This window comes from Budorcas taxicolor, chromosome 2 (genome assembly GCF_023091745.1).
Source record: "Budorcas taxicolor isolate Tak-1 chromosome 2, Takin1.1, whole genome shotgun sequence".
NCBI classification, from domain to species: Eukaryota; Metazoa; Chordata; class Mammalia; order Artiodactyla; family Bovidae; genus Budorcas; species Budorcas taxicolor.
This window is the reverse complement of record NC_068911.1, coordinates 3,784,928-3,797,372: the sequence shown is the minus strand read 5'-3', so window position 1 is coordinate 3,797,372 and position 12,445 is coordinate 3,784,928. Positions and strand designations below refer to the sequence as shown.

The window sequence follows — 12,445 nt, the reverse complement described above, 5'->3', positions numbered from 1 at the left end:
AATCCGGGCAGCAGGGAGTACCCAGCACAGCCAAAAACAAACAAAAATGAAAAGAAGCAAAAAGCATTGCTGAGCCCACGCCTCTTAAGAGCACTTCACTGTTATCCTGGGATTGTCTCTCGGCCTCGGCACAAAGTTCTGCACGTTTGTGCTCGGCAGCCAGAACTCGTCCATTCTTCAGGTGGTTCCTAAGTGACTGGAATGGTGCACAATCTGGCCCCCCAGGAGCAACAGGCAGCTCTCACATGACAGCTGCTGCCTGGGACTTCCGTGTGCATGCGGGGTGCATTCAGAGATGTGAGCGTGTGTCTCGGCATTGAGGAAACATACACCATATGTGCGTGCGTTCATTCACCCCTTGGTTCACTAGGTAGAGGAGCATGTGCATTTAAAAGCTTGTTTTCACCAGTTACATCCGTGAGCAGGTAAAGCGATACTGTCTCATCACTCATTAAAATCAACAAAGCAAACCACGGAAGCCAAAACAGCCGGTTGCTGCCCTCGCCTTCCCCGCTTGCCAGCTGGCCCTGCCCAGAGGGAACCAGGTTCGGCTGTGAACTCTGGCCCTGGCTGGCGGTTAATCCCGCGGCTTACGGGAACACTCGTGCCCCGCTGCCGCTGGGTGAGAGTGCCGCTCTGCTCACCCCGGCTCATGTAAAGCGTCAGCCCCTCGGCCCTGTCCGCTCGAGAACCTAAACAAGTTTGCTTAGGTTTGCAGTCAGTGTTTACATTCTTAGGGCCAGAGACAGCGTTTGGCAGCTGAGGACCTTTCTTCCTGTCCAGCTTCCGTTTTCTTTGAAACTAACTGCTGTCACTGTTATTTGTTCGCCCCTTTTCCTCGGTACTTTTCACTCACTCAGGACTCCTCGGTCCTCTGCCGGTATCTCTTCTCAAGATGCTCAGGTGTGTGTGGGTTTTATCCAGTTGGGAGCGGCTGCTCTCCAGCCCGCTCTCACCGCCCCTCCTTGGTGTCTCTGCAGAGGGGACCCCCACCCCGCCCCATCTCCCGTCCCCTTCCTCCTGGTTGTAGGTTTACACCTGGCTTCGGTGGACTGGCTTCTCCAGTGGCCTCCTGAGAGTGTCCATGGGAAGTGAAGTTGCTTAAAAGATCTTTGTTCTACCTTCATGCTTGACTAATAGTGTAGCTGGATGTAGAGTTTTAGATGCAAATACTTTCTTTCCTAGCATTTTGGAGGCCTCTGTGGCACGTCTTCTAACTCTCCCTCCGGGAGAAGCTATGACACATGGTTCTCGCTCCTTTGGACTTAATCCCCGCCTTCTCCCCTGGAAACACAGCATCGCCCCCCAGCCTCCTGCCACAGACTCAGCGTGCGTCTGCGTCCTCTGTGTCAGATTTCTTTTTTTAATGTAAAAACGACGGCTGTAGCAGTCATCCTGCGCCGTCTGTCAGTCACTCAGTGGTGTCCCCCTCTCCGAGACCCCATGCACGTAGCCAACCAGGCTCCTCTGTCCATGGGGCTTTCCAGGTAAGGATACTGGAGAGGGTTGCCACTTCCTACTCCAGCATCAGTTATCATATTTGTTTATAAAGTCCATGTTCTCTTATTTTATGAAGGTTATTAAAATTTTGTTTGCGGATTTTGGCCATTTATGCATTCTTAATCTCTACTGTGTTTAGCGACTTTTAATGGGCATTTCACCCTAAAAACGCACGTTCTCTGAAGGACCACCCCGGTCCTCGGATCGCCCCTGCCGGGCCTGCTCTTACCCGGGCTCGGTGCCTCCCGGGCGGCCGTCTTCCCGTGACGTGTTCTCTCCTAGCTTCTGTTTTGTCTGCTCGCTCGACTTGCACAGTGATTTCCCCTCCTGGCTTCCGGCCTGCGTGCACGTGGGCAGCCGTGCAGGCGTCTGGAGGCGTGGCCTCGGGGCGAGGAGGCCTCTCCTAGCGGAGCCGCAGAGCCGGCGCTGAGCTCGGCCGCGGGGTGCGCGTCCCCGGCTGAGCGCCGCCGGTGGGCGAGCCCCTCCCGGGGGTCGTCGAGGCCTGGGGCGCGGCTGGGCGGGTGCTGTGTTTACCAGGGTCCCCTCCAGGGAGGGCTCGAGGAGTCTCCGGGGAATCCGACGGGGCCTTCGGTTTCAGCTGAGGAAAAATCCAGCCTCTGCCGCGCCGATCTGTCTCCGGCACGGCTCTGGGAGGCCCATCTCCATCTGTGACGGGCTGACAAGTGGCCGAAGCGTTTGATCTGCTCAGTTACCCATTACCTTAATTAGGTTATTAGCCCTCCCGGAGACGCTGCTCTTCCTGATTAAGGCCCTAATTAGGAGGAGGAGGTCTAGGTTTTACCATGGAGATAATACTCCTCGGTACTTTAAGGATGTTCTTTTTTTTAAAAAAAAAAAACAACAGGTTTTAGATTTGATTAATCTGTTCTTCATCGCCTTTCGGGCTTTTCCCCCGTTGCGGCTCCCGGGCTGAGAGTGCAGGCTTCCCGGGCTGAGAGTGCAGGCTCAGTGTCGAGGTGCTGGGGCTGAGCTGCTCCACAGCAGGTGGGATCTTCCCGGACCAGGGCTCGAACCCGTGTCTCCTGTGCTGGCAGGTGGATTCTTTACCGCTGAGCCGCCAGGGGAGCCCCTCCTCGGTACTTTAAAATGCTTTTATTGTTGAAAATTTGGAAAATAAGACAAAGTATACAGAGAGTAAAAATCGTCTGTGAAATTACCTCCAAAAGAGAATTGCTTTTAACATTTGGTGCCTTTCCTTTTCTTACTATCAAGTTTATTTTCTTGCGTAATTCGAATCAACCTGTGCGCAGAGCTCTTGACCCTTTTTAATTTGGTGTACTCATTTATGCTGTGAGCATCATGTTTAGCGCTTAGTGGGGTGTGGTCTGCATGACTGTGTCCTTAGTGAAGCTTCAGAATATTTCCCACTTCTCTCTGTAAGTAATGTTTGTGTAAGCATCTTTGATTCTTTTCTGATTATTTCTGGAGGATAGGAACTTAAAGGTGGGATTCAGCGTGGAGAGCTGGAGGCGTTTTTAAATGCAGGCCTGTGCGTGTCTAGCAGGACGTGGTTGGTGCCATGCCTCTGGTTGGTTTCGACCTTGGCGACGCCGGGTGGCGCCCCCACGGGCAGTTTCTGCGCGTGCCCGTCTTGCCTTGCCTTCGCTCTCATGTGGCTTAGAGTCTCTGCCGACTGGACAGGGAAGCACACTCCTGATGTTAGTTTGTGAGACGGAGGGGATTTTAGACTGTGCACAAGCCATCTGTGCTTGACAGTCGGTACCCGCCTCCCGTTGCTTTCCTCGTCTTAGTTTTGAAATACTTTCAGCAGAGGACTGGATCCAGGGTAATGCAGTGACCTGTTTGTGCACCCGTGACCCAGCTTCAGAAATGAGACGTCCCGGCTGGGGTGCGGCGGGAGGGGCGGGGTCGCGGCCCGGGGAGGTGTCCTTGGCTCTCCGCCCAGCCCTGGAGACGAGGCTGGGAGGCGCAGGACGTCTGCGTTTGGCCGGGGACTGGAGCCCCTGGGCTGCTGGCGCCCGGCGGACATCTGTCAGCTCCTTGGGTGGCGGGCGGAGACTCGTGCTGGGCATGGGGCTGGGGAGAGATGGAGCCGCAGGGCTGGCAGCATCCAGCTGCCGGAGCGGCTGGTGTAGGACGCGTCCTCGATGCTGGTTGGAACTCGGGTTACTGCAGCCTGTGGCCGCTTGCAGGGGGCAGGGCCCTGGGTGGGATGGACGTGGGGCTCTGGTGCCCGCCGTGTCCTCCAGGTGCCCTCCGCCCAGACAGGTACGGTGGCAGGTCCTGAGGCTTCGGTCGGGTGTGGGGCTGTTGGAGGCACCCTGTGTGGACCCATAGGTCGGCCCAAGGCTGAGGAGGGCACGTGGACTCGGCTTGCTGTCCCCCGGGGCCGCCCTGCGCGCCACCCTCTCCGTGCCCCTCGGAAGGAGCCGCTGTCGTGATTTTGTAACGGCTGTCTTCTCGGTTCTCCTCGTAGCATTATCGCCCGTGTATTTCTGCCTGCGAGTTTGGCTTTGCTTGTTTTGAGTTGAGCGCGTGGATTTACGTCTCCTCCGTCATGCTGCTCCCAGCCGTGGCCTGTCCCTCGCGAATGAGTCTGGGAGCCACACTGCTGTGAGCATCTTGGTGCCCATGTGTGCAGCCCCTCTGCGGTGTGTGCCTGGTGGGGACTGGCTGGACCCTGAGTGTGTGCATTTTCACTCTACCTGATGAGGCCAGCTTCCTGGTCCACCACCCACTGGCCACCTCAAGAGCGTGGGCTGCTCTTCTGTGTTTTCTATGGTCTGATCTTGTCCTTATTGATTTGTGAAATGAGAAAAGTGGAAGTTGGTTGTCATATCCGACTCTTCACGACCCCATGGACTATACAGTCCATGGAATTCTCCAGGCCACAATACTGGAGTTGGGTAGCCATTCCCTTCTCCAGGGGGTCTTCCCAACCGAGGGATTGAACCCAGGGGTCCTACATTGCTGGCGGATTTTTTCCCGACCCAGGAATCGGACCAGGGTCTCCTGCACTGCAGGCGGATTCTTTGCCAGCTGACTGTCGGAAGCCCTGTATTGCTCTGCGGGCGTCCTTTACTCTGGCCTCTCGTCTTTGTCAGCGATGCGTGTTGTGATCATTTCCTCCAGATCTGTGACTGATGCTCTGAATTCTACTTGCAGCATCTTTTGACGAGTCAGTCCGTGAACGTGGTTGGATTTGTTCACCCTCTTCTTTACGGTCAGTGTTTCTCTGTTTCAGCTTTGGGTAAGGCATCCTTCCTTGTCTCCAGGGTCATAAAGATGTCCCCCTCGTTCTCTTTGGAGAGCTTTCTGGTCTTGCCTTTCACATGAGGGTCTTTAAAGCCTGATTTAAAGAATGGAAATAAAACTGGCGTAACAGAGTCCACACTGCTAAAGTGCGTTCCTGTGGCGTCAGTGCCTGCCGCGTCGTTTCGGCATGTTGTGGAGCAGCTGACTTGGTCATCCTGCTGTTGGCGGAGGTGAGTAAAGGCTCCAGCTTGGGCCCGTTTGCAGTGGCCCTGCTGTGCATGTCCCTGTCACGTCCACCTCAGAGCGGCCTTGACAGCCAGTGGTAGAGATGCGGCCCCACAGTGTCTTCCAGCTGCTTGCTGGTTGGCCCCCCCGGCAGCGTGCGGGGCGCTGGCGGTTCCCTTTCCGGGCAGCGTGCGGGGGCGCTTGTGGTTCCCTTTCCTCGCTTGCACTTGGTGCTTCCCTTTCCTCGCTTGCACTTGGTGCTTCTTCCGCTTCGGTTTCCTTCATTTCTGCCAATAGCGCTTTGTGGTCTTCAGTGGTGTGGTCTTGCGCAGCTTCTGGAAGGTTTATTCCTTAGTCTTTTCGTGTTCCCTGGCGCCATTTGTAACGACATGCCCCTTTTGCTTTGTTTCTAGCATTTAAAAACAGCGGTGCATTTCTTTACTTGCGGTGTATAGTCCCCTTGCTGAGTAACTTCATTTCTTACTTGTAAGAGTTTGCCCATAGATTGCTTTGCGTTTTCTCTGTACACAATCACGTCGTCTGTAATGTAGTTACAGCTTCCCCTTTCCAGTTCTCCCGCCGCCCGTGTGTGTTTCGGACATGACTATACTGGTCAGGACCCCAGTGCCGCGTGACTGACGTGGCCGGCAGGCCTTCCGGTGTGCTCCTCGCGGGGAGGCAGGCCTGCACGGAGGCTTCTGTTTAGAACTGTGTCTGCCCATGGAAAGATTGAGCCTGGAAAGCCACGTAGCATATTCTTATCTCACTGCTGTCCCTTGTAGCGTTTATTATAATACGAGAGTGAAATGGAGTTAAATGCAGAGTACGTGGAATAAGGCCAGTCGTGTAGGAGGCAGGTGCTGTCCGGACGATCCTGAGGTCTCTGTTGTTGTTCATTTCAAATACAAGAAAGCTTCAGGTTAAGCTCACGGGTTGCTTGGTTGTCGTGGAGCTTCGTCACGCAGCCTTTGCTGACCGGGACACAGCATTCCAGTCCAGCGGGCGTGCTGAAGGCGGGTCTGACTCGGGACTCCGCCACGGCCACAGCCGAGCGCCTCAGCAGCGCATCCCCAGCTGCTGTCAGGGCCTTGACGTCGGCTCAGTCAGCCCCGTCTCGGCAGAACTCGCCTGCGCAGGCTCGTTGGCCTTGTCAGCCCCCCTCTCGGTCGGTCCGAGTCCTGCCCCGGCCCCGGTGGTGGGGGTGGCAGCGGGGGCTGCTCCGAGCTGCGTGTCTTGTTTCAGACCCTCTGGCTCCAGGGAGAGAGGCTCACACGGGCCCGGGGTCAGACCTGCAGCCTGTCTGCTGTTGGAACGTCCTGACAGGCAGGAAAGGCCTTGTTGTTCTTTCCAGGGCTGCTCTGGAGCCCTGACCACAGCTGCTTCCAGCAGACGTCCCCTCCCCCGTGTCCAGGGTTCTCTGCTCTCTCCCGGCAGAGAGGATGGGGATGCCTGGGCCAGCACAGGAACCTCCGTGTGGTGGGGCGTCCCCCTGGCCCGTGCTGCCTGCCCCAGAGCATCCAATGGGAGACTCGGGTCCCACCCTGCAGTGCTGCGGTGAGAGGAGAGCCCGCTCCTTCCCTGAGCCACAAGCATCGTGCTTGGAGGACACGCCGCCCCTCTGTCCGTCAAGGACCCCTCCCGCAGACGCGGCCCCCTTCCCCGTCAGAGACACCCCGTCCAGGAGCGAGGCCGCCCCTGTGTCCTGCCTCCCGCTGTGCGGGGTCGCGTCCCCATCCTAGGCTCAGCGAGGAGGGTCTGCTCAGGGGGGCAGAGCTGCCCTGGTTTTGCACGCCACTGGGATGCGTGCGTCAGCCCCGAAAGCCACGACCTCCTCGGAGCTACTGGCTGCCTGGTGATCCCCCCCACCTCGGGGCAGCTCAGAGTCCTCACGCAGGAGGGGACCGCGTGGTGTTCACGACTTTTACTTTAAGAAAGTTTTAAAATATAAAGGATAGACAATAACGTACTTGACACCTGGGTACCTCCCTTCCAGAGTTGACCTTGACATTTGAAAAACCTGGTTTATTGAGTTTTTATGAGTGAGTAGACGGCACACACAGCTGCCCGTGAAGCGTGTCCTCGTGTGTGCACGCGTGGCGTTCCACGTGTGCTGGCCGGTCCTGGGCTCCCTCCCCCGACCTGTGAGCCGGCTAGTTCTAGAACCTGCTGCGTGCTTCCTGTCTGCTTTTGCAAGCAGCTTGGCGTGTCTGTGGATCCACCCGCGGGCACACGCAGGGGTGCTTCCCGCACGGCTGCCGTGCGGACAGGGTCTCCTGCCCTTGCGCCGCCCCCTTCGGCCTTTCTGCCTGCTGTCGGTGCGTCTCAGGGCCGGCCTCCCCTGGGCAGCGGCCGTGGCTCCATCCTGCCGGGTGAACGGTCCCTGTGGAGCTCACGGGGGCCCCATGCCTGTCCTTGCTCGGTGTCTGCATGCGAGGGTCGTCCTGGCTGTGCCCCGGTGGGGTGTGCAGCGTTGGAGTCGGCTTTGTGTGCTGGCCGTGCTGTGTCGGCGGTCCAGTGGCCCTGGCCTCTAGCTGCCCCTGCCTCCACCCCACCCTGCCACCAACAGCCCTGGCCCTGCCCCCCCGGGGGCCCGCGGAGGAGCCCTGGGAGCCAGGCCGGCGGTGCTATTCCACATTCCAGGCCATTCTGAGCGCGGGCGGGTGAGAGGCCCTGGTGTGGCCTGGGGGCGGGACCCCAGCTGAGGGTCCGGTGGCTGGGAGCTGGCGCCCACGCCCGTCTTGTGCATCCCAGGGGACCCTGGCTCCGGGCGCCCAGGCCTCGTCCTTGTCCAAGAGGGAAGGATGACCCTCTGAGCTCTGTTGCTGCCTGGGAGCCCACTTCTGGAAGGTGGTTCTGGGCGCGTCCTCTATGGAGGGAGGGGGGCCCGGGGCTCGGGCGGCGCCGCCCCAGCCGGGACACAGGGCTGAGGGGGCTGCCTCCTCCATGCCTGCCTCCTGCCCCCACCGCGCCCCTCCCCTGGCTCCCTCACCCGGCTCTGCGGCAGTGGCGGTCCCGGCTGACACTCACTCGCACCGCGGCTGGGCTGAGCAGAGCGGCCTCCCTCCCGCAGCCCCGGCCCCCTGTGGGCTGCAGAGGAGCCGGCTTCCCTCTCCTGCTAAAAGCAGGTCCGTCTCCCTCCCGCTTGGCTGCCAGCTCCTGGTAAGGCCGCGCCCTTGGCCCCGCCTGCCCCCTCCCTTCCCCCGGCAGTGTCTGCTTCTGTTTGGAGTGGTCGTGGGGAGGACGCTGCAGACAGCGGCTGCGGAGGGCGCTCGGAGGGCTCAGAGCGGAAGCCCTGGCTGGCCGGGGATGCGGCCGTGACGTGACGGGAGACCAGCCTCGAGTTCTGGGTGGCTTCTCAGCTTTCGTGTGGCTTTATTGTGAAAGAGCGCTTCCCACCCGTAGAGGTCTGTCCAAGGCTTTCCTGGGGGGTGCTGGTGTGTGCATGAGTGGGCACAGCACACCTCTGACCTGCCGTGCTGGAGGTGGCCTGAGAACGCGCGGCTGTGCTCCGGGCGGTGGGCTGGGGTGCCGTGGCGAGTTGGTGGCTTCCTTCTTGTGGAATGTGGGGCGGATGAGCGGTTCTCATCTAACCAGCGCACACACGCTCATGCGGGGTGCCAGGATGGGTCGGGTGGATGGGTTGGGCTTGGAGGTGGGCTTGGCATCCCTCAGGGGGTTGATTGCAGCGTGCCGCCAGGCTCCTGGGGGGTGTTTGGGGTTCAAGATGGCTGGGCTGCCTGGCTCCTGGGGGAGCCCCCAAGGTGCCCAGCCTTCCAGGATGTGGTCAGTGGGCAGAGTCCTGCGGCTCCTTGCAGGCCTGCTGGACGGAGCAGTGACCGGCATGAGGAGTGGCTCCTGAGGCCTGAGCCCGGGCCCTGCTCACCTCGCACGGGTGCTTTTCAGGGATAAACGCCCAAGCCCGGAGGCTGCAGCGGAGCCGTGCCAAGGGAACCCCGGCCCTGGCCGCAGGGGGCGCCCGGAGCCCTCCTCCACCACCGCGGCTGCGCCGCACAGTCAGCGAGACCAGCCTGAGCTCGGCTTCCACCCGGGACCCCGAGGAGCCTGGCCGGGACGCCATGCGCTGCTCCCTCTATGAGTCACCCCACCTGCTGCTCCTGCAGGGCTACAGCCAGCAGCACGTGAGCCCTCACCGGGGTGGGGGGCTCTCAGATGGACCGGGGGGGCGGGGGGCAGGGGCTCTCAGATGGACTGGGCAGGGGCTCTCAGATGGACCTGGGGGGCGGGGGGCAGGAGGCTCTCAGATGGACCGGGGAGGCGGGGGGCAGGGGCTCTCAGATGGACCGGGGAGGCGGGGGGCAGGGGCTCTCAGATGGACCGGGGAGGCGGGGGGCAGGGGCTCTCAGATGGACCCGGGGGGCGGGGGGCAGGAGGCTCTCAGATGGACCGGGCAGGGGCTCTCAGATGAATCTGTGGGCAGGAGGCTCTCAGATGGACCGGGCAGGGGCTCTCAGATGGACCCGGGGGGCGGGGGGCAGGGGCTCTCAGATGGACCGGGAAGGCAGGGGGCAGGGGCTCTCAGATGGACCGGGGGGGCGGGGGGCAGGGGCTCTCAGATGGACCCGGGGGGCGGGGGGGCACAGGGCTCTCAGATGGACCGGGGGGCGGGGGGCAGGGCCTCTCAGATGGACCGGGGAGGCGGGGGGCAGGAGGCTCTCAGATGGACCGGGGAGGCGGGGGGCAGGGGCTCTCAGATGGACCGGGGAGGCGGGGGGCAGGGGCTCTCAGATGGACCGGGGAGGCGGGGGGCAGGGGCTCTCAGATGGACCGGGGAGGCGGGGGGCAGGGGCTCTCAGATGGACCGGGGAGGCGGGGGGCAGGGGCTCTCAGATGGACCGGGGAGGCGGGGGGCAGGGGCTCTCAGATGGACCGGGGAGGCGGGGGGCAGGGGCTCTCAGATGGACCGGGCAGGGGCTCTCAGATGAATCCGGGGGCAGGAGGCTCTCAGATGGACGCGGGGGGCGGGGGGCAGGGGCTCTCAGATGGACCGGGCAGGGGCTCTCAGATGGACCCGGGGGGCGGGGGGCAGGAGGCTCTCAGATGGACCAGCGGGGCGGGCCTCTCAGATGGACCTGGGGGGTGGGGGGGTACAGGGCTCTCAGATGGACCGGGGGGGCGGGGGGCAGGGGCTCTCAGATGGACCCGGGGGGCGGGGGGGCACAGGGCTCTCAGATGGACCAGTGGGGTGGGCCTCTCAGATGGACCCGGGGGGCGGGGGGGCACAGGGCTCTCAGATGGACCTGGGGGTCAGGGGGCTAGGGGCTCTCAGGTGGACACCTCCAGCTGGCCTTAGCTGGGCCCGGGGGCTGTGGTGGCTTTGGTCGGTCCTGGACTCTGGAGGAGAGTAGAGGCTTCCCTGTTCTCTGCTTCTAGAACATTCTCTGGTGCAGGCTGCAGTAGGAGGCAGCAGGGCCCTGGGAGGGACCTCCAGCTCCTCACTGACTGACCCCAGCCAGGGCTCACCTGATCCTGGGCCCCACCCACCTGTCGCTTAGGCCGCTGCCTGCCTGGCTTTGGGGGGGACCTGCCACCTCCCCGCGGTGGTGGGGGTTGGCGGGTCCCAGGGAGTGGTTCCCCTGGGCCAACGCCCCTGCCTCCTGTGGCCTCAAGTGTGTGCAGGGCCGCTCTCAGGTCTCCATTGGAGTCGCCCTGGTGTCTGGGAGTCGGGGTGGACGCCCAGGGTGGGCAGGCTGGGGGCAGGCCGTGCTCCAGGGTGGGCGCCCCGGCAGCTGAGCTGCCGGGAATGGAGTTGCCGGCGTGGCGGCCAGCTGCTGAGCTCTGGCGTCTGCATTTCAGGACAGCCTGGTGTACGTGCTCAACCGAGAGCGGCACACGGTGGGCCAGAGGACCCCATCCAGCAAGCCCAGCATCAGCCTCTCGGCCCCCGACATCCTTCCCCTGCACTGCACCCTGCGCCGGTGCCAGCCCTCGGGCCAGGGCCCGGCGGGGGCCCAGCTGCTGCTGGAGCCGCTGCCCGGGGCGCCCGTCGCCGTCAACTTTGCGGAGGTGGGCGCCCGCCCGGTGGCGCTGCGGCATGGCGACCTGCTGTCGCTGGGCCTCTACTACCTGCTGCTGTTCAAGGACCCGGCGCAGGCCCAGCCGCTGCCCGCCCCGGCCCTGGCCCGCCTCCGGGCTGCGCCGCAGAGCTGCCGGCTGTGCGGCGCCCTGCTGCGGGCCCGCGGCGCCCCCGCCCCGGCCCGGCCCGCCCTGCCCAGGCCGCGGCCGCTGCGGCTGGAGTTCGAGCCCGACGTGGAGGACGCGCTGCTGCAGCGGATCATGACGCTGGTTGAGCCGGGCGGCGATGACCACCAGCTGACGCCCGCCTTCCTCCTCTGCCTCTGCATCCAGCACTCGGCCACCCGCCTCGAGCCGGGCTCCTTCGGGCAGCTGCTGCTCAAGATAGCCCGGCTGATCCGCGAGACCGTCTGGGTCAGTGGTGGGGCCGGGCCGTGCGGGTGGAGGGGCCAGGTGCTCAGAGGTCCCGAATCCCACGAGTGACCCTCCTTTCCCGAGTCTGCCCCCTGCCAGGCACTGGGTGTAGTCATCCGCCGCTGCTGGATTCCATTCTCACAGCACCCCGACAGCGTGGGAGTCCCATGTCCCAGCTGAGAGCACTGGGGCAGAGACCCGCGTCTCCTGACCCCGAGCCTGACCCTTGGCTTCCCCCCAAAGCTCGTAGCACCGGCCCCGGGGCCCCGCCCCCGAGCGGGCGCGGAGCAGGCTTGTGGAGGTGGTGGACCGCTCTCCCGGGGTCCCGGGCTGCCTCCCCGAGGGCGAGAAGTCTCGCATGGGTCTGTCTCGAGCCCCCGAGGCTCCTTTGCTGTCTGTTCTTCTGGGGGCATCAGCAGTCCCTCACCCTGCCGCCACCCAGCGCTCACAAGTCTCCTCAGCTCAGGCGCCGGGAGCAGCTAAGAGCCTGCGAGGGGTCCGTTAGGGCCCGCCGGGCCACCTTCACTAAAGCAGGAGTGGTCTCCTTTGTTATTTGTATGTACGTGTGGCCGTCCCCAAGGCACGTGGGATCTTAGTTCCCAGACCAGGGATCAGAAGAATGAGCCCCCTGCCGTGGAAGTGAGGGGCCCTAACCACTGGACTGGCAGGAGAGTCCAAGAATGATTTCTTGACTGAAGGGGACAGAAAATGTTGGCCAGACCTGAATCCCTGTGGGCACGTGGAAGTGTATTTGTGCAAACACAAGCCCACGTGTACCTGCTCGCTCTTCCCGGGGGCTGGCTTTTAAAAGTGCGATTGTGAAGCTTCACTATCAGGGAGTTGCTGGAATGCTTATTCTGAGACTTGTCAAAGGTTTGACCTGTCTTTCCTCGTCCCTGCCTGGCCGGTTGTTACGTAAGAGAGCTGGGTGTGAAATGTTCCTTCTGTGCTGGGAGGTCCGACCAAATGGGAAGATAGGTTCCGGTGTGGCTCAGAGCAGGTCAGCGGGCACAGGGTGCCCCGGCAGGGAGGCCGT

General features: G+C 62.3%; 1 protein-coding gene across 1 annotated transcript in view; it reads left to right on the top strand.

The window, feature by feature from the left end:
* The window catches only part of RADIL (Rap associating with DIL domain), a 55,857-nt gene that overhangs the window by 26,952 nt on the left and 16,460 nt on the right, over positions 1–12,445 (top strand). The window contains exons 3-4 of the mRNA XM_052658403.1: positions 8,866–9,101; positions 10,777–11,409. Of these exons, the coding sequence (XP_052514363.1) occupies positions 8,866–9,101; positions 10,777–11,409 (869 nt within the window). The remainder of the gene's footprint in view (positions 1–8,865; positions 9,102–10,776; positions 11,410–12,445) is intronic.